Source organism: Electrophorus electricus, chromosome 5 (genome assembly GCF_041902795.1).
Source record: "Electrophorus electricus isolate QZ-2024a chromosome 5, ASM4190279v1, whole genome shotgun sequence".
In the NCBI taxonomy this organism is placed as follows: Eukaryota; Metazoa; Chordata; class Actinopteri; order Gymnotiformes; family Gymnotidae; genus Electrophorus; species Electrophorus electricus.
In genome coordinates, this window is record NC_137501.1 from 10,251,084 (window position 1) to 10,277,584 (window position 26,501).

A 26,501-nucleotide genomic window follows, 5' to 3' on the forward strand; every position below is an offset into this window, starting at 1 on the left:
TGTGTGTGTGTGTGTGTGTGTGTGTGTGTGTGTGTGTGTGTGTGTGTGTGTGTGTGTGTATATATATATATATATATATATATATATAAAATATGCAAGAAACTTTGGACACCTGTTACCAAGCAGTAATTGTTGTATTTATACCAGACTCTCAGCCAACTGTATCCTTTGGTACCCCCTTTAGTCCCAGTGACAGCACTCTTTATATCTGGAAAAGTATAATTAGCCAATAATATAAATAAGGCATGTTAGAGAAAGCAAACCACTGAATATCACAGCACTGTGAAGTTCCAGGACTAATACACACCTGAATTATTATGAATGTCTTACATGTTTATAATATAGAACAAATATAAATTAAAACTGAAATGCAGGCTGTTTTAATGACGTGTTACTGTCTGTGTTCCGCAGGGGTCCTGTTTGCTCGCAAGCCAGCCACTTCTGTCACGCCGGCCGGCCAGCGAGCTCAGCATCTTGGCGCCTCTCAGGGAAAAAGCAGCAGCCCCAGCCTCAGCACCCACATCCAGTTCTCTTCCTCCTCCTCCTCCTCCTCCTCGCATGGACCTGCTGCCTCGCCCTGAGTCACCTTGCCCTGGAACCCCCCCCAGAAAAAAGAAACGCAAGGCAGCCTGCTAAACTATACAGACTTTTTTTTGTATCCTCTGATGGTGGCTTCCTGCTCTTTTTTTTATTACACATCCTCCTATGAGCCTCATCACACAATCTGACAGCTGACATTCTGAGAAGTAGTTCAACAAGAGAATAAGAGGTTACAACTTTGTCCTGGTGATTTAAACAATGGTTTATAGCAGCACACATAAAGTGAGTTAAATATATAGAGAGTGCAGGCTCTGTTTACCTCTCCTGAGGACATTTGTTTCAGTGTGAAGCGTCTTTTCCGTATGCATACTGTACGATGGTGCCACAAATGTGGGGGTCCATAAGATAAAAGGAAGGACAAAGCAGACAATGTTCATCGGACAGAATGCTTCAGTTGTTCAAACAAAATGTTAAAGCAGAATTCTCCATATATTACATACTTTATCTGCTGTTAAGCATGAAAGTACATCTTATAATTCTTTAAATACAGTTATCTTTTCAAGTGACTTTTTGGATGAAGCAGGAGAGGAGTTATACTTTCAGCTAATACCAAAGATCATAAGGTTAACATTGTGATGGTGTGTGACATCCTTTGCATATGCACAGCTTGAATTGCTGTCATGTTTAAATGATGCTCATGCAGAAAAAAAGATATGCAATGGTAAGGATTATCAAACTAAATTACTGCTATGAATTCTTAGTTGTAGACAAAGCACATCCTTAACTGGATTATATCAAAATAGTCAGGGAGAAAAATGTACTTTCTGTAACATATTGTAGCTATGAAATTTTCTTTAGTGGGAAAGCAAAACATAGTCTAGGGTAATTAAAGTAACTATCTCCTTCAAGGCCTGTGTCCACGTAATCTTTGATAGACTGAGAATTATACAATGAGTACTGCTGTCTGCCCTCAATTACTTTTCTGAACAAATAGAGAGGGTAAGTTTGGTGGTATTCTGCTTACTTTATTGCTGGTTTTGGTTAGAAGCTATAACGATGCGCTCCACTGGTTAGAAGATTCTTTGGGAAACATGTTGGAGGATACTTTCCCACCACCTCAACCTCAAGGTTTGTAAGTGTTCATCAAATTAAAGATTATATCATTTAAGTAACATTTGGAGCTACTAGTCAGCCTTGTCAATATAGGTTTTCAAGGCTACTCAGTGGATGACATTATGTCATGCATGTCACTGGGATGGTGTATGTGGAAATTAATTACAGTGAAAAAATGGTTGAGCACTTCATTGCATCTCCCTGATAAAAGGAAAAGGTTACTTCAAGTAGGCTAAATGGGACCCGTCCTAACTAGGAGGTCATGAAACAAAAACCTGTAAATAGAATCTGCCTTTTTGTGTTTTGGAAACTTTCTTTCTTTTTAACTGTTGATTAGCCCTTGTTATGTCTGCTTTGCTACCTGTTTCTGTCTTTAAGGGGAATTGGGAGAATATTCTTGTGTTGTTTTTTAGAAGTGTGTAAACATGATTTCAAATTATATTTATTATTCTCATCTTACTGGTTTTAGTCTTGAGCTGTATCGACATAGCTGCCCCACATTCATTTTAAACACCCCGCAAGGTTATTTGAAATGCAGTCAGATACCTCACAAATTTACTTGTACATACATATAATAGATTATGAATGCAAGATATACCTCATTTATTTCATTTCTATTGTTTTTATGAAGCCACTTGATAATCAATGCTTTTTTCAACAGATCACTGGATTTTGTTTCCTGTTTTGTATTGCTATACCAAAGAAGGGAAAATATTATTAACACACATCTACCTCATTTGTTATAGACTGTGCCAACAAACATGACCACAATCGCCAGTTTTAAGTGTAAAACCTTTTCGTTCAGGATCTGCTTAAAACATGATGCATATTTTAAGACATGTCTATGGATCGTACAGGGCTTGCATTGTGTAATTTGCATTGCTTGTTGACCTTTGTCTATGGCATTTCTTTTCTATGGGAGAAAAATGCCAGAAGGAATTTTATTTTATGTATACAATCTGCTACAAGCTATTTAAAATTGATGAGAGATAGGGTTAGTAAATCATACACCTGATACACTGATAACCTTAAAGCAAATGGTTTTATTCTGCACCAAATACTAAATATACTAAGCATAAATAAGCAAAAGCTACAACCACTGACTTTTGTTTAGGCATCAAGTTTGTGTGTATCCACAGTGGTTTGCAGCATTGATATGTTTTATAAATTCCAGTGTTTACTTGAATCACTGTTTTCATGCACAACACAACTGGGTTTTGGGAGGCTGAGGGGAAGGCTTCCAAGTGCAGCTGCATACAGCGAGCAGTTCTAGTTGTGTGTGAGGTTGCTGAAGCCTTGGACTGAGCTAGCTGGGTTTGCAGAAACTAGGATATGATGCACTTGCAAACGGCCACAAGAAACCTGGTCCTTAAAAACACAATTACATCTTTTATTTCTCATTCTTCAAGGGTTTTTGGTGAAGAGATCTAAATGTTGAAATGTGCTATATATAAATTGCTTAAATGTAATAATTACCAAAGATCTAAAATGTCAGTTGCATCACTTAACGCATTATAGTTTTTACATTGCTTCTCACATAGGCTAGTACCTTTCATCAGAATACATCTTGATAAAGTTTTGTCTTAGTTAAGATAGAATTATAGCACTTGGAAAACATGGATAAATATTTAGCTCAAGACAGCAGAGGGTGAACTTAGGAATGTAACAGTTTTTGTTATTTTTTGTTAAAGCATACCAGTATAATAAATCATAACTTGACCACCATTTTATCACTGTATAGAAGCAAAACTGAAGGAAAACATATAAATATATTTGTGGAACAAGAAATTGGGCACAATCAATGCACAATTGTCACAATTCATACTATTCATTTTGATTTACTCTTTGATTGATATGAAAAGTGATGTGCTCTTATTTTTCCTACAGAAAAGGCACAGTCTGTTCTCTTATACAGCGTTCAGCTTCTACTTCAACTCATACTGCTATGCTGCAGAGATTTCACTGGAAATCTCTAGAGTATTTATCTGTGAAGCAAGAACATGAGTCAATGCGATTCCTGTAACCAAAGCTTTTTCAAAGGAATTATGTCCAGTGACTCCTGAAACAGAATATTTGTTAACAAGGATGCTAACATTTTGCGGAAGGTTAAGTAAAAATGGTTCACTTGTTCTTCAAGAAAAAAAGTTTACTTTGTTAGATATGTAAACAATGCTATGCTGGTAGATTTTAGATCATATTCGCTGTGTATGAAGCTTCAAACATTTCTTTTACTTCTCTTATTTACTTTGTATAAATCCAGAACATTATGGGAAAGCTGGATTGTGGTGCTCAGGGGTTAAAAAAGTTAAAAAAAAAAATTAAAAAAAAAAAACAGGTGAAAGAGATTTTTTGTTTGTTTGTTTTACCATTAACTTGTAGCATAATTAGAAATAAAGTACTACTTTCCACTTTACAAACAAACTGGGTGTAATAGTCATTACTTGATAAGAAATTACTACTACTACTACTACTACTACTACCACTACTACTACTACTCCTAATAATAATAATAACTGGCCTCTTTAATATTTAGCTATAAAAAGCAAAATAGTGACAGAACACAGTTGCTTATTCTTGCTCAGTGAGGTCTCAGTGAGTACTAAATAGTAATGAAACATTGGATTTGTCTGTTTTAATGATTTGCTTAGGTACATTCCTCTGTTACTGTACTACATGCATAATGAGGGACAAGACACAATTAATTCCATGCTCACATTCTTATTCTCTCTAAAGACTTAACAGTGTCTATCATGATTACAATAAAAGGTCTAGTGAGAACACTGGCACACAGTTCTGGTATTCCCTTGAGTATTTTATAACATCTGTGTGTACTGACAGAGGATAATGCCATAAGTTCCACTTAAAAGACCTGAATGACTACTGATTATGAAACATGATGGAAATAATGATGCTATGTTTTTATTACATTTAGAAAATAATGGGATTGTCTAGAAACACCAGTGCAAAATACAAAACATGTTGAGTGCTGAGGGGGGAAAGAAATCTGCAATTAGTTGGCGTATCTACTGCAAAGACAAAAGAGGAAGGAAAAAGATGACTTGGCAGGACAGAGGTCAAAATCTTACTCTGCAAACGCAGGTAATTAAACTAATGATGCCAGGGGTGTGTGCAGCATTAAGCAGCTAAAATGGAGTAAAGATTGGTTAATTAAGGGCTGAGAACCTGTAATTAGGAGCCAGGCCAAGATTAGTGGCTGTCAATGGTCTTGCCTGGGATTTGCAGGTAATAGAGTTATCATCGTGGGCTCAAGCAGTGTTACATTACACTTCAGAATAAACAAAAACAAATTAGCAGTGTTGCCCGATAATGGGTTATCTTGTCAGGCCCTGACAGAAATCCATGCCCTATAACACAGTGTTAATTTTATGCACCACTGACAACCACCGTCACAATCAATATGGCTACTATAAAGTAAGGAAGACCATCAATCCAGGTTGAGGACAGGTGGAAGGGAAGATTTTTCTTGCTTCGATGCTGTTTTCATAGAGTTCTCAGTTAGGACATTGTTTTCTGAGAAAGGGTTTTCTCAAAGCGAAAGCACTTCAGTGTTTCACATATTGGCAGTCATCTCTGCCACATCAGTTTCTGTTTTGGCTGATCATGAGAAAAACTTTAAAGCATATGTTAGAATTGTTTTGAATGTGGCTTGTGTGGTATAGCATAAAATATATTGCAATAGCATATAATATTGACTTGATTATTCAACAGAAGTCTAAGTTACTTTATATTAGTTATTTAATTTACATAAATCTTACTTTGTATTAGTTTCACTGGAGTGTTCAACCTAAGCTGAATTTGAGAGCTATTTTGGTGGTGGTAATGCTTCATGTCACATTACCTTATAATGCTGGAATCTGCCTGGGTATTAATATTTACTTTTGTCACAATCCTTCAAACTCAGAGGTTAACTTGTAACTCGCTATGGCACAATTCCTCCAACTAATACTGCCGTTAAATTTGGAAATTGTTCAAAGAAAGGTGAAGAAGAACTAACATTCATTTATGGCTCTGGGCATATGATCTGATGGTAGGATGACCTTAGGATGTAGTTCATTCACATCCATCATGTGTCCCAAATAGACTTCCATTACAGTCAGGAATTACAGTGGTCATGTGACCAAAGGGTCAGATTACCCATGCCTGGGGTCATTTTAGAACTGGTAATCCAATTTCATATTTACAAATAAGAACCTGTAGACTAATTAGATTTTTGTGCTCTACCTTGACATCTTGTAGCATTCCTTAAACAGAACTGCAAAATTGATGATAAAAAATTTACTCACTTTTTCTTTACCTCTCATGGGTGTTAACCCTCCTTGTGTCTAGTACTAGGACAAATGTACATATTTGGTATTAATTGTGCATTGACCTCTTGCCCTCAAAAAAAAAAAAGAACAAAAGGAAAGATCTCAATACATCTCTAAAATAGTGTTGTTCTTTCTTTTTCTCTCTTGTTTTCTATGCATAAATATATTTATTACCTTACATTGATTAATGAATCCTTGATAGAAGTAACACAAGATTCTACCTCTTCCCTTTGTTTTCTTAGACATCGATTAAATGATGAACTTTCACCCCTGGAGTAAAATTCCACACCAAGATCACCCCATAGCTGTCAGGGGTGATTAGCTCAGATGATCTGAAAAGACTGGATTGTGTTTTGTCAATACCAATTAGCAACTTCAGCATATACCTATGCAGGAATAAGCTAACCATACCAATTAATTGGCCTTTTGGTTCTCAGCTGAATCATATAGCAGTCAGAATGCTATTGTGTGCTATTGTGCTATTGTGATAAAAAAAAAAAAATCCTTAAAGGAACTGTTTATAGGAAGTATATGTATTTGTGTATGTGTATGTAATATATACCAATATAGTACTTCCCAGGCAAGAAATAATTACAAGAAATTGCCAAGAAATTAAAATCTGGAATCCTGTATCCTGAAACCATGGAATAAAGGCCATAGAATCCTAATGGTTAATTGAATATTGTCTTCAAATGCAAGATGACTGTTGGGCACAAATTTCCAAAATAAAGCTCCATATCTGTGATGGAGGTGACTTTATAAGTATGATCTGATGGGCCAAATGAAAAAAACAGCTGGCTTGTGGGCCTCATTTAGAAAAGTACTCCCATATTTCCTCAATCCTTTCTTTATATGCCTAAGGTATTCTAGGGAAGCTACAAAAGAAGTGGTTGGAAGAAAGTTAACTTAGATCAAGTGGCTGTTTTATGCTACTGGGCCTGCCTTGGGGGTGTGGTTAGATGAAGTCACTGATGAGATTTATTGGGCTGCCCAAGCCCCAAAGGAAGCAGTACTTCAAAGGCACCCTGAACACAGTGCTCCATACATTGCAGTTTTCAGTTTAGTATAATCACAAATTGTACATTTTCATGTATTACCTTACTACCTTGTCATAGGGAATTATCATCTAAATTATGGGAAATTATTGCTATTGTACTTTTTTCTTTATTTTTTGCAGATATTTAGTTTTATACTTGTGGGTTTTTTTTGTATACATTATATACAATTTACACCCTCTGATTTGGAAAAGAGTAAGAACAAGTTGTCAAAGAGCACAAGCACACCATTAATGATGTGTCTCTCCTATGTGGCCTGTTGACACTGAGCATGAAAAATATCACGAGGGGGGAAGGGCTATACATTCCTGTTATTACTACAGGGTTGGTGAAGGCCTAATGCACTGTGATTGGATTATTTTCCTCAGGCACCCATTTAGGTCACAGTCCATGACCTGTCTTCTAAAATGAGTGGATTCCATGATGCACAGAGAAGGACTCCCTAAAATTATCAAGATCCAAAGTAATGGTGGGTATTTACCAACTGGTTGGTTTTAGGAGGTTCAACAATAGTAGTGAACGATTTAATGGTTTCTGCCATTTTTCAGTGCTGCCTGCATTTGAATTACATATTGGCAGGACACTGACCAACAGCTTTAGTTAAAGTTCACATCAAATAGCACGAACAGAAAAAATTGTGATCTGAGTGACTGACTTTGAATGTGGCATGGTTACTCGTGCCAGAGGGGCTGGTTTGAGCAATTCAGTAAATGCTGATCTTCTGGGAACAGTCTCTAAAGTTCACGCAGAGTGGTATAAAGAACAAAACATCCATTGAGTGGCAGTACTGGAGGTGGAAACACCTTCTTGATGAGAGAGGTCATAGGAGAATGGCCAGACTGCTTCAAACCAACAGGAAGGCTACAGCAAGTCAAACAATCACTCTGTGCAACTGCACTGAAGAGAAAAGCCAATAAATTGTACAGTGAGAGGAACATGCACTGATATGTGTAACACTACCTAGGCAGCTGAACACATGACAATGACATTACTATTTTAAATAGCATAAAAAATTACTGTTACGTCAAAGGAATGCAATTTATAAATACAAAAGAACAGTATATGGAAATTGAACATAAATCAGCAAACTATGGTTATAAAGTAGCAAAAAAGAGAGATGGCTCAAAAGTCATAATAAGGTCTCTGAGATGGAATATGTTCATAGTAAAAATCCAGAATGTTTCCTTTTTATGTAAATACTTATTGATGTTGCCTCCAGTATGCCCAATCTCCCATACCACATGGACACATGAGTAACAATGGGAGATCGGATAGCAAACCTTTTGCCAGTCATAGGTGGGTGAATGTAGAGGTTTTCCCAATATTATTCACTATGCACAGTTATGACAGGGGAAACCATTTTTATCAATTGTCTTAATTATGCAAAATGTCTTTCTTAACTGTCATAATTGTGCAATAATTTTGAAATCCTATCTATACTGTATGTTGTTCATTTATGTTTAATATCAATATCATATTTGTGTTTATAAACTGCCTTGCATTATATACAGTGTGTATATAATGAAATATATAGCTATGTGAAATAATGATGCCATTGTTGTGTATTCAGGTGCTCATCGAGTCATCATGCTTCACATGTCCATTATCACCTATATACTAAATGGTGTTATTTTGTCTTATTCTGTTAGACTGATATGCTGAAAAAGCTGTATCAGTCTAACTGTATCAGTCTAACAGTTAAATGTAGACCTCACTTTATATTTTTCATAAAATGCAATTTTGCAAGTAATAATAATAATGATAATGGTAATAATAATAATTTGCACAATTTGTGTGACTTACTTTTGACCAACCTGAAGTCTTAGCTATCCCTTTGTCTGTTGCTCACATTTTCTCTTTCCTATGTTCCCGAATATGGTATTTCCATAATACCCATTGGTTGCTATGGTGACAATTACCATAGTAACAGGATATATGGTCAATAAACAAATCAGACATCGATTCCTATCAGATTCAATGTAAATTGTCTCAGGCATGGATTTCATTGACCAACTATAAATCAAACTTGCCATAAGGCCTTCTGTCAGTGTTAATCTTATTTTATCTGTATTCTACATAAAATTATGTGCTTACACATTTATTGGAGAAAATAAATGTTAAATGATTGCTGGAGTGAAAAACTACATTTTACATGCAATAATTGTGAACTTCAAATCCAAACCAAACCCTGAATGACATTTTCAACAAATACATCTCATCACATCCAAACAGATAAATAAACAAATTATTCATAGCGCCTAATGTCCTCCACAATTTGTCCACCTATTTTTCCAGAGTAGGCATCGAAACACTACACTAACTTAGCCCCTGCTATTGTGTGGATGATATGAAGCATTTCGAATGCAAATTCACCAAAGCACACAAAGCCAGGGTGTAGCTATGAAGCAAAGTGATGAATGCATCGTTACAAACATGTTGACATCCTAACAAACGCAGCTGGCCTGTGCAAGCCTTTGTTTCTGTTTTGCCTTACAAATGGAGGGCCTTGTTCATGATCACAGCTTTTCCACATCACAAAGGGACAGGGACCATATGAATTGTGTCCTGATTACAGCCTGTTTCTAGCTATTCAATAACATAAAGCAAGAATGCAACTAATTTTTTTTTTTATTATATTTGGGCCATGTCATTAGACAACTTTTATCACAATCAGTTGACTCTAAATGTCATAAATGCTGATTTAATGAATGGATAGACATGCATATTAAGGAATTGCGTCTTCAAACAGAAACTTTTTAAAAAGTAGTGCAGTTAGTAGTTTAACTGAAGATTGCTACCAAAGACTTTTATAGTAGCTACACTGTATACTATTACACTGTAAGTATCTAGCTACTCTGTCATAGATGCAAATGCAAATGGAGCTTCCCTAGAGAGAAAAGTGTTAACACATCTATTGTCAAACGAACATGTTAATCACCTTACTTCACCTTAGTAAAGTGCATTAATTCTTAAAAAATTATATATAAATTAAAGAGCATCTTTTTAACGTTTTATTAGTCAAAAAAAGACAGTAACCAGACTATCATTAGATTAGTGATAGTCATAATGCACTTGAAATTTGTACATAATTTGTGCAAATAATGCACTTGATCTTTAACCATCAATATGTCAGCAGTAACAAATTAATGGTAGACTCCACCAACATGATATTAGATCTGTAACTGATACACCACAAATTGCTGCTTACACTTGAGAACAGCACTGTTCATTCTTGTTCATTCATCAAAAATGGCTGGAGCCACGTCTACCCGTTCGATTTTACATTCGAATAACAATGCTAGGAAAGACAGGTACTTGAGAGGCAGAACCCCAGTGGATTCATCGCTAAGCGGCCTAACAAACCACTCTACCACTACAAGCCTCTCTATACTTCTGCTTGAGCTTACTAGCACCAGCTTTGATTCTAAAAATAATTGGGGTCTTGCTTCTGTCAAAGTACTGCCAATAACACTAGTGAAGGTTAATAAAGGCAAGGTCTCAGGTGTGTGTATGTGTTCCTTTGGCAGATTGTTCAAGTGGGAGAGGCTGGGTAATTAGATGCCAACGGCATTTTAACCAGGCTATGGGCTTAAACAGCTCCGCTGTGTGCCCTTATCAATCACTTGTAACAATAACATGGACAAAAAAGCAGAAAACAGTATAGTTTTTACTCTCTCAGAGACTTCACTGTTGGTCTGTACTATAATTCACAGAAGTTATTATTTGTGAAATAAACATCTTTAAAATATTTTTATATATAATTTAATATAATATTATTATTTCTTTCATATATCCAATAATATATGTAATAATTACATACTGCATCCTGACTGTAGGTGAACTCTATCTATATGATATATGTAACGTAGTGGGCCCGAGTGCCGCAGGGCGCGGAGCAGGATGCACAGACTCCCTCCACTGTGAATGACGTTTATTAACATAAAACGTAGACGACAACAATGGCACTCACATATAACACCTCCGGTGATCATGACTACACACTTAACATTAAATGAAGAACACATGCACATTAATAAGTGACTACACAAACCAACATTACGGCTACGGCGATGTTCACAGAGATGGATATTAACATCTAAGTAGTGACCATCCAGCCTTCTCATTCTACATGCAACTATCATGACACTCATTCACTTCACCAGTCTCAATCACCATTTTATTAGTTATTCTCCTCACCTGTGCCTCGTTACATTCTTCCTGTTTAGCTCCCGTAGGTGCCTAGGTCCAGTGCTTTACACTGAATTTGTGGGGAAAGGACCTACACGATGTAATAACCATTGTTTGGAGTGAGACCCATAACATCTATGAATACATTTAAGCAATGGTTCCCAAGAATGAACTGATGAGGTAGAGCCTGAAACAGAGAGGGGATATGGTCAGCATGGAAGCAGAAGAGGTACCATGGGAGGATAAACACTTCCCTGGAATGAACCACCAACAGAGAGCACTGGTGGCTGACATAAGACAATCTTACCAATGACTAGAAAATACCGGACTGAAGGACAGCACTAATTATGGCAGCCTGAGATCAAGCACTAAACACAAGGTCAATTGAAGCAGGAGTGTATCACACCAGACAAGACCCAAGATGCATACTGTGCAAAGGACCCTGTAAGACAATCTAGCATCTAGTGAAAGGAAGCAATAAGCTGGCAGGGAAAGCACACACTGGGAGACACAACCAAGTGGCAGGGATCATATACAAGTACAAGGCATATGAGTTGGACACCCCCAAGTCAAAATGGGAGGAACCACAAGGCTTAAGATCCTCTGGGACCACCATAGATAAACAAATAAGCAAGTAGTGGTGAACCAACCAGACATCGTGATAGTAGATGATATCATGATCGTGATAGTAGATAAGACGCATCAAACCGTCAGACTTTCAGGCCTCTGGTATAAGGTCTGTGTGAAGAGAAAAAATGTATATATTACCACCCACTGAAAGGGGAGACAGAAATTATTTTATATACAAGAGCAATTTAACATTTATACTATATAAGGTTTAAACTTTCAGTTAACATTTTTCAGCTAAGCATTTACAAACTACGCATTGCAACCCTAGTTTAATATGTAATGTGTAGGCCACATATGTATGTTAATGATTAGCCTACTATTCTAATCATGGGAAGCTAAACTAGCAGAGCAGGACAAAACACATCCCTGTTACTATTATGTAGTAATAGTACGTTATGTAGTAATAAACACCGTTTCCTTTCACCAATTATACCCGTTAAACCTCTCTGTTCATCAAAACTACATATTTAAATGATATTTACAAGAAAATTCCCCATATGCCCTAAAAGTGGCCTAATTGTAACTCTACACCTTTGCCTTCATTTAGTACACACAGATCTATAAATATCCAAACAGTCCCCACCTGTAACTCCACGTTTACAGGTAACTGTAGCAACAAAGAAGAGTGAATTATATGCCAACATAAGCCTTTCACTTGACTACATTATCAACTATCTAATAATGTGTTGCTAATGTTAGCCAACCTTGGTCCTGATTGCCATCTCTGACAAGTTAGCTGTAAATATAACCATCCAGTTGTGCTTTTATGAATAAAAACTTTGAATACCATAGAAAGTCTCTGGAGAAAGGCATCTAGCTACAGAACAATTTAAATAGTGTATGCCGTATAAACCATGCAGGAATTATATTGACAGTGACCGTGGATGATGATATTGTAGCACTCACCACTATTAAAAGAGGTACTGCTTTTTGCACAAGTAATGATACTTTATTTTCTAGCTGTTGTACAGCCATGACATACATAAGCAGAATTCCTCTTTTACTCCTTTTCTTATAAGTCTCCAGCTAGTTCTTCCTGCTCATGTCTCTCTCACATGCACTTCTCCTATACATACACACACACATATAGAGGGCGGGTGCTACACTCTCCTCCTCCAATCAAAGTCCACAAGTACCCAGGTCAATAATGCTAGAGAACACATAACCTAAAATTAGCATGCCAAACCATTTCCTGAATATGATACACTACCCAGTAGTTGGCCCACTTGGACTGGTTGATGCATGTTCCCTATAAGGAGCCAGCATGTCGTGGTGGAGTGCCACTTTGTGTTGGGGAGGACGTGGGCAGCTGCACTCTATACATAAACTCCCCCAACCTCTCCAAGATCCAGCATGGCCCCACCCAGTGGCTGTCCAATTTAGGGCATCTGCCGTTCTTCCTCTTCAGGCTGTAGAGCCACACAAGTTCCCCTATTGCAAAGTGCATTGAGGTCATAATTCCTTTTCTGCTGCATGCCAGAAATCAGCAGCTGCTTCCTAGCATATGCGTATGCTGTGTCTATACGGTCCTGGAGCTGTCAGGCATACTCTCATCCTCCTGGTTCTGCTGGCAACCAAAAGCCAGTTCAGCAGATGTCCAGATCTCCCTCCCCAGCAGAAGTAGGGCTGGAGTGCAGAAGGTTGAATCCTGCACTGCGGAGCAGCAAGCCATCAGGACCAGGGGCAAGTGCTTGTTGCAGTCATGGGTGTGTAGACGTCAGGACAGACAGCTTTTCCACCAAGTTGTGGTTAAACCTCTGCACTAGCTCATCACTCTGGGGATTAAGTGGGCTGGTGTATGTCTTTATGATATTCAACCAGTCACACATGATGGAGCATTACTGTGTTGCACAGTGGATTATGGTGAATTTGTATATCTACAGCTACTCCAGCTAATTGGCCACCTGCTCTTCTGGCTCTTTAAAGGTCACCAGCCACTGCAGGCAGGCATGGTTAGAGTGTAGAATGAAGGCCCAGCTACACAGGTAGTACTTGAAGTGTCTAATAGCCGAGAATGCAGCCAGCTGATGTAATACCTCAAATAAACTTTGCTCAAAGGTTTACTGAAACAGGCCACTATTTTATCTCCACCAGTCCATTTCTGTGAGAGAACTGCACCCACCCCTTTCTGCTGGCATCAATGTGCAAAATGAAGAGTAGGTTAGTGTTTGGGGGTTCCAGGATGGGTGCACTCATAAGGTCCTGCCATATGGCCTCAAAACCCAGCAATCCTCTGACAAGATGAAATCTATTTTTTGGAGTAATTTGTACAAGGGGGCAGTGATGCAGAAAAACCCTTACACTAACCTCCTGTTGTAAGAGGCTAGTCCTAAAAAGCTTTTCAATTGTTGCTCTTCAGTGGGGGTAGGCCACTTGCATATGACCTCTCCACCTATGCTGTGTCCAAGGAATGTCAGATCTTTACTCAGGAGCCTACACTTCCTTGGGTGTAATTTCAGCCCTGCTGGACTGATTTTCCCCAGTACCTTATGTAAAGCAGACACAGCAGAATCAGATGAGTGTATGTGGACCAGTATGTCATTCAGTAAGACAAGGCATTATTGTTGTGGGATACTCCTCTAAGTGTACAAACATTCCTGGAGCATTACAATATGCAAGGGCAAGGACCTTACATTGCCCTTTACTTTTGCAGAATACTGACTTGGGCCTAGCTCCTGGGGCTAGAAGGAACTGCCAGTACCTTCTTCTCAGGTTCAGACATGAAAACCAGGAGATTTCAGCTCCCAGGTCGAGACAATTATCCACATGTAGGAAGGAGTATGAGCCTTTCTTTGTGACCTCATTAAGCCTCCTATAACATACACAGAAGCACCATTCACCACCTTTCATAGGGACCGTGACTACTACTGATGCCCAGGGCTCAATGATGCCTGCATGATGCATCTTCTCCAAAACCTGGTCTGCAGCCTTCTGTAGGTGTTGTGGGCACCTGGATGTTTGCATGGTTGCATGGCTGTACCATCTATGTGGGCAGGCCAGCTTGGTTACTCTGATGAATTGGTCTTTGGCCAGCTCACTCTGTACCGAAGGTGGCATAAGCCTGTCTAAAGTCTCAGTTTCATTAACCAGGGCTCTCAGTGGTTCCACTAGCTGTCTATGTTGGTTCCATATTTCAGACTGAAGTCAATTGGCCCAGAAATACTGCCCGAAAGGCCTCCAGAGTACCCCGACTAATGGACAGCAGGCAAGCTAATGCATCGCTCGTCAAACAAAGCATAAGTTGTAGGGCTTTCTGTTCATCAGACCACTCACCCCTCAGACCAAAACAAGTCCAAATTGTGCATAGAAAGCCTCTCGGCCTGCTGTACCAGAGTATACTCTGGGGTACTGCTAGATGTGGTTCATGGGCATCTTCATATGTGTTTACATCTGCACCTGGATTACTGGCATAGTAGTCAGGAATGGTGCACAATGGTGCTAGAGGCTGAGCATACAAGTGAGCATCCCCTATGGCACTTGTGAACATCACGACACCCTTGGCTGCTGCAAGGCATACAGCAGAAGATGCATACACGGCTTCATACTCCTCTAGGTTCACACAGTGTTCTATACCCTCATAGTGCTATGTAGCAAAGCCTAGCTGCTAGCAACTGAACCATCTGAGTAACTACCAGCACAGAAACATTCACTTCTGACACCAGTAGTAGCATTTACTGTTATTTAAAAAGTTATGCTTTATTTTCTAGTTCTTTCAGCTACAGCCACACTGTACATAAGCAGTTTCTCTCTCATTTTTAACTCAAATTTCTAACTCACATCTCTCTTAATCTTTCTCTGTCTCTCATGTGCACACTCATTGTCCTAATCTCAGAAGGCATAAGCAATGAACCCATGACAATACAAAACATAACCTAAAACTAACATGCCAAACCATGAAAATAGAGCAATACGTATATTTTAAAAGAATAACAGATGATATGCTTTAGAATTCCCCATAGTAAAATATTTAAAAACAAGTAACATCATATCTATAATGCATATGTAATTAGCATTGTTGTGTATCTTTAATTCTTTTACATATTCACAAAGAAAATGAACACTTTCCCATAAAAAGCTTCAAAACTGGAAAAGTGGGCTTTTTGGTTCCAGAGAACATCTCCAATAAAATCTTTGTGGGACTCCAGTAAACAAGATGCAAGAATGAAGATCTTACAAGGGTGAGATTCCTTGTTTATGTCACGTGATACTACATAGTATGCAAACTACTATTAAGCAGAGTCAGAGATGCCAGTACTATAAAGGATCGAAGAATATTGTAGTTAAACATAGCAGAAAGGTCTTAGAGAATCAGGAACAATGACCATCTGGCTGATCTGGCAGGAAGAAGCTTCTCAGTAACTGTAATGAAGGTAGTGTCTGCAGAGTGTGCTGGTTTAAAGCCAGACTGATTTGGGACCTTGGAATGCATTCTGGATGAAGAAAACACTTTTCTTTCCAAAGTGTTTCCAAAGCAGAAAGAAGGGATAGATACCCGTTGGTAGCTGCTGACGTCAGAAGGCGATGGAAGATGTTTTAAGTAGACTCTTGAAGTCTCTTGAAATTGTGCTGCATGATTCCATGGAAATGTCTAGCCTAAGTAGAGGAATCTTTGGAAGCAACATGTTTGAGGCTGTTTGTATTTAGTTGGCCATGGGTGCGGGGCAACTATTGAAGTTCCGCTATAGCTGCCAACTGAATACAAAATTATTGATGCCATTAAGGGTTAAGAGTCAGTATGAAAAGCACAGTGTAATAATACAATTATTTAAATGTCATATAACAGAAGGATTGCATCACTGTTGTTCTCTACTATTTAAAAATTCTTCTTCAGAGCAATACTACTTTTAGGTAAGCTCGACAGTTCATATTTTTCATCATTTGCCTATTCTCAACTGCAATGCCACAAATGACAACTCACTGCTTGGGCCCCACAAATGCCACATGCATTGAACAATATCGTGGAACATGTGCACCAAATCGAGTATTACAGGTTTTTAAATGAAGAAATAAAGCCAATATATTAAATATTGTTTAAACGATTTATACACTCTACCAGCACTAACCAGTGTGTTGGTAGGGGTTGTGTTTCTAACACTGTTATCCATTGTACAAAGATGTATAGGTTCTTGCCCTTTGACCACTATAAAAACGGTGCTTGACCCTTTGGTGATAAATGAACAATAATTATGAAGGAAGGAACATGCAAGAATGGCTTTAAAATACCATTCCTCTTAGAACCAACAATTCACACACGGTTTTAAAGCTTGAAGGTCAGCTAGACATATTTATGTGGGAGTAATATTTAAGATATAAATATATTCTATTTCTGCAAACATGGAGATAAATATATTTAAACTGATTAAGCTTTAGTATGCAAACGCAGTCCTCGCATTTTTGGGCACTGCCATTTGTAAATAAAGTCAAGACTCCTGGGCATCTCAGACACTTTCTAATACTACCCTCTGCTGGAGAAATAAAGTATTTGCACTGATCCCTGGTACATTTTAAGATTTTTTTCTCTTAATTTATTTTTTAAATAAAGGTAATATAACCTTGATTTAAAATGTTTTACCGTTCCATTTTGATAGTGTTTACAAAATCCAAATCAAACGTATTACATCACTAAAGCCAATAGATTCATTTAAATCACGGTATAGCAGCAGTTTCTGGGAACTTCGTTGTCTTTCGTGGCTATCATAGTCTAATGTTTTGTAAATTGGCCACTTTAGTGTGCCAGCTCTCAGTTACTAATGTTAATCTATATTTCAACTGTAGTAAATAAATGATACATAATAAATGTATAAATGCATATCTGTGACGGTGTGAATGTGAGGACGAATAAAGAAACTGGTGACAGTTATGTAACACAAACCTGAGCTACTGCTTTGTTTTGTTTTGTATTGTTTTTTTTTGTTTGTTTGTTTGTTTTTTGGGGGTTTTTTGTTTGTTTTTTTTAACAGAGGACAATCCCTTGCGTGTGCAAAGCCTACTTGTGAAATAAGACTTATCGTGAGGAAGCAGGCTACCTTAAATGTATGCATTATCTCATTTCTTTGCACGCTCTGTGAAATATAATCTCCGTGAAACTGGGTCAAGAGAGAGTATTCTTATCTAGTTACCTTTAGTAACGTTAGATAGCTAACTGAACCAAAATATTCCATCCGTCCACCACTGTAAGACATTTCATGAACTACATCGAATATGGCCATCTGATAAATGACCGCATTATGGCTAAAACGCGTTCCTAGTATTCATTACACTTTTGCTACCAAGATCTGTCGAAGACTAGTAATAAAGTTTATACTAAAATAAAATGTATTGCTTGTCACTGTAGCCACAATTTGCTTTATTTATTTAAACTTGTATATGTTTCTGTAGCTATGCGTTTTCTAGTTCGCAGTTATACAATTCACCTGTTTAGAATTTAAAACAGTTTCCATAAAACAAGGTTAATAAAAACATTGAGAGAACATTGATATAATTTCACACCAATCTAAGGTGGTCACCAGTCAGGTTTTCACCCGGGCAGTCCGGTTTTACTCTGTATGTCCAGATATCTTGTTTAAACACAGATATACTTGTATAATGTCTATTTTGACTTCCATTTATATGATATTTTACGCTGCATTCATGAATAGCTGGGGGTTGAACCTGCAGAACAATCACATTTTGTTCGTTTCTTTGTCACGGCTCACTTCCCCCGTCCATACCAAGCTCAGACGAAACGAAAGCAGGCAGGCAAAGTCAGATAGCAAATACAGGTGGAAGACACATTTGTGGTGACTCTAATGGAACATAAGTGTCCGGTTTAGGCTTGTTGAAAAGGTAGCAATCCCACATCGCTTGGTTTATCTATATTTGTGTCTTGTGCAAACCAGTCGTTCATGAGTTAAACCTTTAGTGTGTCACGTGGGTCAACATCGTTAGATTTGGCAGGATGGTCCCAGCCAGAAAATGGCGGATATTGAGGAGTTACGGGTAGGCGAAAGTGTTATGATAGCTGGCAGCTGCTCTGAAGTTCTCCTAGTTTAAAGTAGTTTTGTTTGCTTTTGTTGTTATCGTTTGGTTTTTAAAGCTCAATAATCGAATCCCATCTTACAAGATTTTATCGTCAAAGATTAAGCATCGATATGTGTCACTGTCGTAGGCCAGAGCCATAGCATAGCCTGCTAGCAGCTGCTTCGTTAGTTGTCAAGGTTCTTTGGCTTCAACTAGCTAACGAAGCCAGTTACCTATATATTATTAGCCAATATTTGGAATGTTATTGTAGCTACTGTCCTCAAACACTAGCTAGCTAATTGGTGTTATAAATTAATGTTTAGTGTAATAGGTTTTACGACCAAACGCAGGTAAAATCCTGCAGCCTTTTAACAATTCTACCTGGTCTTTTGTTTTTGTCCGCTCTAGCTAGCTAATAGCCACGTAGTTCTGCAACAATATGTAACTAGCTAGCTGACTTTAGGTGGCTAGCTGGTTAACTTACACAAGTAATATTTCAGAAGCAAATACAATCATTTTATATAATTATAAATTCCAGCTTTGTTTTATTAACTGGTGAACTAATTATGTCAGTAGGCAAGAGAATAGCTAGCTAACGCTCTAGCAAAGAGAACCTTATTATTAGCTAACTGTTGGCTACCTAGCTAACTACCAAAGCTATCTAGCTGGCTAGGTAGGTAGCTAGCTAACTAGCTGTTAATTCCTGCAAGGATTAACGTTGATCAAGGTTTATATTTCCCCATATTCTAAACTAATGCTCAATTAATAAGTGTTTGAAAATATGGAAGTGTTATGGTACGTTACCAATAACGTGTGAAACAGCCTGTTGTATCAAGTCGTAAATGGAAGAAGAATCTGCCTTGTTCTTTGTGTTTCAAGTCTCAGCTTCTAGTTAGATAGGTAAAGTTGTAGTTATTTTATTATTTCATTTGTTGTTCATTTATTTTTGACTAGGAAACAACATTAGATTAGGCTGTATGTGATATCACATGTGCTATGTATTGTTTACAATGTTTATCTAATAGGTCTTGGAATTATTCTTAATATTTTAGATGCATTTCGCACATATTTGTTAAGGATTTTTTAAAGAAAAAGGATTAACAAGTAAGAACAATCAAGCATGGACCATATGTTGAAGGGTCAGTTGAGATTTTCTTACTTCTTTGGGGAACACTGGTAGGGGTGTTTTTGGGTGGGGTGTCACTTCACAGGTTTTGGATTGTGTTGGTGTAGAGATTCAACTGTTTACTCGCAAATGGGACCTTGAATTCTTTACAAATTTTAGGCTTTATATGTATTTAAGAGTGGCTAGTAAGACTTTCTTTTTTTAATTGAATACTGAGTTTTGAGAGTATGATTACTCATATTTTCATGTTTAAAGTAATTTTTTCCATAGTGTAATACTCTTTCAAACAGATATATAGCATTAGAAACTGCTTTTGACCTCCCTTTACCTCATGTTCTTATGTTACACAAAGATTCACATTACTTCATCAAACCTTTACCTTGTCTTTGTCGGTTTTTCAGTATTTTTGTTTTATAGTTCTTTGTATTTGTTTTGCAGAATATGGTATCAAGTTTCCGTGTCTCAGAGCTTCAGGTACTGCTAAGTTTTGCTGGAAGAAACAAGAGTGGTCGCAAGCATGAACTTCTACTGAGGGCTTTGCATTTGCTAAAGAGTGACTGTAGTCCTGCTGTACAGATTAAAATCAATGAACTTTATTGCCGAAGGTATCTAAGGACACTCAACAGCCTCCCGTACTTGTCTTCTCTTAAGTCAAACATAAAGTCCTACTTTCAGACAGAGAACGGCTCGGAGGTTGTGAGGCCGGCCCTTTCTCTTGGTGCTAGTCATTCAGACTTGGTGCATCCACACTTGGTGACCAGTAAATCACCAATGTTTCATGACTCAAAGCCCAGAATGAACATGCAGCAGCCTGCTCCACTTATGCCCCCTGTCCACCCGGACGTCCAGATGAAGTCCCTCCCATTTTATGATGTGTTGGATGTTTTGATCAAGCCATCAAGTTTAGGTAATCACAAGTAACACCCCCAAAACATGTATCATTTTGTGTGGATTACTCAAGTTTCACAAAAATGGAAGCTCGATGCTGATGAGACAAAGCTTGGAAAGTCAAGCCTGATTTTCTTGAATAGTTCTGTATTGAGTCATTTGTTCGGTGTACTTTGATTACTATAAAAAACCTTATCACCAAAGCATGCTTAAATTTTTAGTTTGTATTTACTGACATTCCGCTCTCCCCTTCTACACTCTCAGGGGCCAGTACTATTCAGAGATTTCATCAGGAAAAGTACTTCATCTTTGCCTTGACTCCACAGCAAGTGAGAGAAGTTTGCATTTCCAGGTAAGAACGAATGATTATTTAATTCCTTATGCTCTGTATTTCAGTCTAATTTCTCATTCTCTTTCTCCATTGTTAAAAGGGATTTCCTTCCTGGGGGTAGAAGAGACTATATGGTGCAAATACAACTCCGGTAAGACTGAGAGTCAGTTTGATGTTTTTCAATTCTTTTACTTGTTGTAGTCTTGGTGCATCTATTCAGATTAAAGTTTTTTCTCTATTTTGTAAGTTATCTTGTCTTTTGTTGTCAGGTTCTGCCTTTCTGAAACCAGTTGCCCTCAAGAGGACAGCTATCCCAACAGTCTTTGCATTAAAGTAAATGGGAAGCTCTTTCCCCTACCAGTGAGTAAATAATTAAATGGTATTCTTTATCCAACACTAATGCTGGATAGCCAAGACATTTATCCTTTCATTTGGTTTAAAAAAAAAAGTTTAGCACTGTAATATGTACATAGAAATTTTAGTGCAATGAGGTGCTGTGCAATGTGTGCGAGTGATCTTAAGGCTCATAAGACTCAGCCTGGTTTAATATGCTTGTCATGCTAGGGCTATGCACCCCCACCTAAGAATGGTGTGGAACAGAAGAGACCAGGCAAACCTTTGAACATCACATCTCTTATCAGATTATCATCTGCAGTACCCAATCAGATATCAGTCACATGGGCACCAGAAATTGGAAAGGTATGTGGTCTTGAAAGCTTAAGCAATACATATTTAAGTATTTATGTTGTAGAATTTCTTCCCATATGTACTAACACTTTTTTAAAATTGTTTTTCAGACATATTCTATGTCTGTTTACCTGGTACGACAACTGACCTCACCATTGTTACTGCAGAGGTTAAGAATGAAAGGGATTAGAAACCCTGACCACTCTAGAGCGCTAAGTAAGATATGTCTTTAAAGATTGAAATCTTAACCAGTCTTGTACAGTCAAGTTTTAAGATGTCTTGTGTCCTGAGCATGTGTAAGCATAAATTCACTTGCAGTGTGTCATGCTCAAAATTGTTTAATATCCTGAACGTTCATCTCACTTTCCTTCCTTTTGCCCATGATTTCAGTAAAAGAAAAGCTCACAGCGGACCCTGACAGCGAAATAGCCACAACTAGTTTGCGAGTCTCACTTATGTGCCCAGTAAGTTCTGCAAATTAAAAAAAAAAAATTATATTATGCACACACATACCAGCTTCACTTTAACCAGTTTATCTGAATTATTTTTATATGATTAACCACAAATGTGCTCTGGTTTCTCTCAGCTTGGGAAGATGCGCCTCACGGTACCCTGTCGAGCACTCACCTGCTCCCATCTCCAGTGTTTTGATGCAGCATTGTACCTCCAGATGAATGAAAAAAAGCCCACCTGGATCTGCCCTGTGTGCGACAAGAAAGCCACATATGAAAGTCTGATCATAGATGGGCATGTACCTCCCCATTGTGTCTGACCTGGATGAGGATATGAAGTTTGCAACTCACCATGCTTAATAGCACAGTTGTATTCCACCCAATCTATATATTTTTTCCTTTCTTGCTAGGCTCTTTATGGAAATTCTAAATGACTGTACAGATGTTGACGAAATCAAGTTCTTGGAGGATGGCACCTGGTGTCCAATTAGACCAAAGAAGGAGGCACTTAAAGTGGCATCTCCATGTATACCCAAAATTGAATGTAAGTAATTTCAGAAATGAGGCTCTGACCTTTTCCCACAATTTGTATTTAAACAGATAAATTATGTTTATTAATGTTTTGATGCTTACCTTCAACATCATTGCTAACAGTCTCTCAAGTTTATAGTTTCCAAGTTTATTCATAGCTTTTTCCAGTGCTTTAGATTGACCCTGGGTCTGCATAACCCTTGACCTGTAGACCTACCCCTCTTGGTGACCCCTTAGGCGTGGCCCCTGTGCGGCAGAGTGCAGTCGTTCCTCACACAGAGCCTAGCAGCACAAAAAAGGCAGATGTGATTGACCTGACACTTGATAGCTCCTCAGATGATGAAGCAGAGCCAGACCCTCCACTGAAAAAGCGCTGTGTCTACATGTCCAAACATGAGGAGATGCATAGCAAAGGGTCAGTGGTAACTCTCATCATTTATAGTTCACTGAATGCCATAAATGTCAGAAAACCTTTAGTGAGTCAATTTGAACTGACATCTGTATTTATCTATTGGTGGCTAGCCATATCGTCATCTTCAGGACAGATATTTGCAATATCGGTGCACTTAGAAAAGTTGCAGTAAAAGGGAAAAAAGTACATTTTTACATGGAAGTTTAACATGTAAATTGTGTAATAAGAGCCATCATCCCTGAATGGAATATTAAAGCACCACAAATACTGAATTGTAGTAGTGTATGATGTATTAATGATTTTACACCTACTGCCTTTGCACTTGGTTTGAAAACATAACTTGATGCTATGTACTTGAATTAATTATCCCAGAAATGTTACATTTGGAGAATGTTTGTTTGTTTTTGTTTTTCTTTCTTTCTTTTTCTTTCTTTCTTTCTTTCTTTTCCCTTCTTTCCTCAGCGTTTTGACCTATCAGCCATCAACAGTTCGAGTGCCAAACGTCCAGGCATTGGACACTTCATACCTAACTTCCTCCATAACGGACTATGCAGTTCCATTTCATCATTCAACACTGTCCACTATTCCGACTGATATGCAAAGTATGCCAGTGTCTCCAATAATGATCCAATATGTTATTTCCATTCAGGCATCGAGTAATCTTACTATTGTCTTTTTCATACAGGTCTTGACTTATTTTCTTTACTTCAAGGAGACCCTCAGGTATGTTTGTAAATATGAATCTAGAAACCACAGTTTTCTTGAAGCTTTTCTAGCTCCACAGAAGTGTGGAATCTGGTTGTTTGTAAAACACCAATTTGAATTGCTATTCTGTTTGTGCTGGTTAATGATCATTATTGATTAACGCCAGTAATATCGTGTGTACTGTCTTCCATCAGCATTACCGGACCCCTGTGTTCCTGGACAACTTGTCCAGCAGCATCCAGAGTGCCACCACCAGTGCTGGACTTGTATCCTCCTCAGTCCAGTATGACCCAGCCCCACATGGAGGCAGCTCTAGCCATGAAACAGGTGTCATCACCGGATCCTCAACTCTGTCTGACATCATCTCACTGGACTGAATCAAGGTTATCAGCAGGTCACCTTTACCAAGCAAACTACCATGGGACATGGGTTTCCAGAGACTGACGTATCAGATGTATTTACGGTTAAATATCACATTTTGCAATTGTGGAAGATCTGTGTATATGGATTTAGATCTTCGCAATATGGCAGATGTTTTGTTACCCATGTGGGTAGCAATTGATGGTTTTGAGACATCCAACCTTGACCTGTGTTCATTCTCTCCCTCTGAGGAAATTCTTATATCCTAATGGTGACCCATAATCATTGCCTTTTCGATACCATAAACTGAACAGGGGAATCAAGTCAACGAAAGGAACACTGGCCATTGAATTTGTGGTCATGTTGGAACCAGAGCCGGGTGATGCTACTCTGGAAACAAAATGAAAGCAGTCCGTGGCAGCTCGGTTTATATCGTAGTACTAACCAATTTATGCAGTGCAATTTTACATCATCTTAATGATGCTAATTGAGTCTTAGCAATAAAAAACTGCTTGTGTGTTCCATTGTACATTATGTAGGATGGTAAAACTTGCAGATTGTAATCTGATCGCAAATGTGTCGGACTGCAACAGCAGGTCAGCTGTGTTTTTTGTTTTGTTTTCCCCCTCTTTTTGATGTCATTTACATTTTTTTGTTGTTGTTGTTTTCTCTTTACATGTGCTTTTTATTAAGGGCTATGAAATGATAGGCCTGTATTTTGTCAGTTAATGACCTTTGTGTGGACCTGCATTATATTTGTAAGTGGGATTCTTGTTCTCTTTCTACTATTTAAACTGTCATGTGTTTTTAGTTATCCATCTCAAACCCTGTCCAACCTAAGTTCAATTATTATTTAAAAAGTCAGGAGTGTCCATATGTTTGTATCTATTGTGATGGCAAACAAATCAGCATTATCAGAATTAAGGTATTGTCCTAAAAATTTTATACTTCAAAATTAAAGACCACAGTTTAGAAGAAGATAATTTTTTGGGGGGAGTTGTTCAGGTCTTATTAGACCTGTCTTGGTCATGGTGTTTGTCTTGCAAAATTTCTACTGTTTTTCTGTTTTATAAAGATTTCACATGAGGCCCTTGCATTTCAAATGGTGCTTCAGAAGCTCTTTTATAGTGATGAGACCCAAAAGTAGAAATGCACTGAGCCTAGTAGTCCAGAGGGGCATACAATGCAGGCAGGATGCTTAGGTTTGCATACTAACCACACCTTGACCTCAGGCCTCAGTGTCACGATGCAGCCCAACCACTACAGCAGTTTACTCACCACAGTTAACCAATAGCTGTTTATCTCAAGTGAGGAAAATCTGGGTCTTGGATCTAGTCCAACATGGAATGTCAGCCCATCAAATCAAAGCAAATGTTGATTTTCCAAAGATGCTGTGTAAAAAAAAACAAAAACAAATTCAAGCAAAGCACAAAATCCTGGTTTATGGCATATATCTACTTCCTACATTCTAATAAATACAGCATAGCCTGTTTTTATTGCTTGGTAGGCTAATAATACAGTAGAATACTGAGCATCTCAGTTGTACTTGCAAGGCTGAAACTTGAGTGGATTTGTCTAGTTTGTGTATGCTTTCATGATGAAAAATAATCCTACCTGGAAACTTTTGCTTCTTTGCATCCAGCTAACGGCCCAGGTACCGATAAAGGTCCCAGTGTTTGGTGTAAGCTTAGTACTGTACTAACTAATTTTGAGCTTCAGACTATTTTAAAGTGTTTGCATTCATTATATGATTTCTTTTGATTACTGAGTGACAGCTGTTGCTCTTGAAGGGTAAAGGAAGGTTTAAGGTTTGTGTTCAACGTTTCTTCAACTGGCTAGAACAGTATGGTTTGTACTGTGTATGGTTTTCACTTTTTTACAGCTCTGCCACATTCCAGGCCTTTAACTGTTTTTAGTGCTGTTTAAGGAATCATCAAATCATAATTCATGTACTTCAAGTGAGATCTTCATATACGTATGTGTTGCATTAAAACCTCTTATCCATTTGGACCAAATGATGTCCACGCTGGTGGACAGTACACCAAACCAACTAAAGTCTGTTGATATCCCCCCCCCCCCCCTGTTGATTCTTGGCTCCATTTCCTAAGTTGAGCTGTGTGCCATTTTTTGGCTAATTTAGATTTTCTTTAATTCTA

The 26,501-nt window shown here is 38.0% G+C and overlaps 2 protein-coding genes and 1 long non-coding RNA gene across 13 annotated transcripts in view; 2 read left to right on the top strand and 1 right to left on the bottom strand.

Annotated features, from left to right (window-relative positions):
- arid3c (AT rich interactive domain 3C (BRIGHT-like)) overlaps positions 1-4,226 on the top strand; it is a 58,720-nt gene extending 54,494 nt beyond the window's left edge. The window contains exon 8 of one of the 3 annotated variants that reach the window (XM_081714152.1): positions 412-4,226. In XM_081714152.1, coding sequence (XP_081570278.1) covers positions 412-581 — 170 coding nt within the window. In that variant the 3' untranslated portion in view covers positions 582-4,226. The remainder of the gene's footprint in view (positions 1-411) is intronic. The other 2 variants (XM_081714151.1, XM_027028857.3) reach the window with 2 other exon arrangements.
- Positions 1-25,737, bottom strand: LOC113589286 (uncharacterized). Of its 4 annotated transcripts, XR_014123757.1 has the most exons (7): positions 25,624-25,737; positions 23,086-23,150; positions 22,513-22,586; positions 11,875-11,962; positions 11,234-11,411; positions 860-909; positions 1-592 (listed from the first exon to the last, which is right to left on the bottom strand). It is a non-coding gene; the product is annotated as an uncharacterized LOC113589286 (long non-coding RNA). The 4 variants fall into 4 exon arrangements; XR_003411951.3 differs by lacking the exons at positions 1-592; positions 860-909; positions 11,234-11,411; positions 11,875-11,962 and adding exons at positions 22,208-22,356; positions 22,689-22,813; XR_014123756.1 differs by lacking the exons at positions 1-592; positions 860-909; positions 11,234-11,411; positions 11,875-11,962 and adding exons at positions 22,208-22,356; positions 22,689-22,813 and having other exon boundaries at positions 22,971-23,150.
- Positions 18,767-26,421, top strand: pias2 (protein inhibitor of activated STAT, 2). 6 transcript variants are annotated; one of them, XM_027028812.3, is made up of 15 exons: positions 18,767-18,832; positions 19,906-19,992; positions 20,418-20,886; positions 21,132-21,219; positions 21,299-21,349; positions 21,468-21,558; positions 21,763-21,897; positions 21,996-22,101; positions 22,276-22,349; positions 22,472-22,632; positions 22,748-22,881; positions 23,106-23,283; positions 23,743-23,882; positions 23,966-24,003; positions 24,180-26,421. In XM_027028812.3, exons 3-15 carry the CDS (start codon positions 20,421-20,423, stop codon positions 24,360-24,362), a joined length of 1,845 nt encoding a protein of 614 aa, XP_026884613.2. In that variant the 5' UTR covers positions 18,767-18,832; positions 19,906-19,992; positions 20,418-20,420; the 3' UTR covers positions 24,363-26,421. The 6 variants fall into 6 exon arrangements, with proteins under 6 accessions (XP_026884613.2, XP_026884604.2, XP_026884620.2 ...); XM_027028803.3 differs by having other exon boundaries at positions 18,796-19,753; XM_027028819.3 differs by having other exon boundaries at positions 18,796-19,203.
- The last annotated feature ends 80 nt before the right edge of the window (positions 26,422-26,501 follow it).

Coding starts and splice junctions, on each gene's coding strand:
- pias2 (XM_027028796.3), top strand. CDS start 18,809: ATGGCGGATATTGAGGAGTTACGG. Junction 21,898..21,995: donor GGGCACCAGAAATTGGAAAG/GTATGTGGTCTT, acceptor ATTGTTTTTCAG/ACATATTCTATGTCTGTTTA. Junction 24,004..24,179: donor TACTTCAAGGAGACCCTCAG/GTATGTTTGTAA, acceptor GTCTTCCATCAG/CATTACCGGACCCCTGTGTT.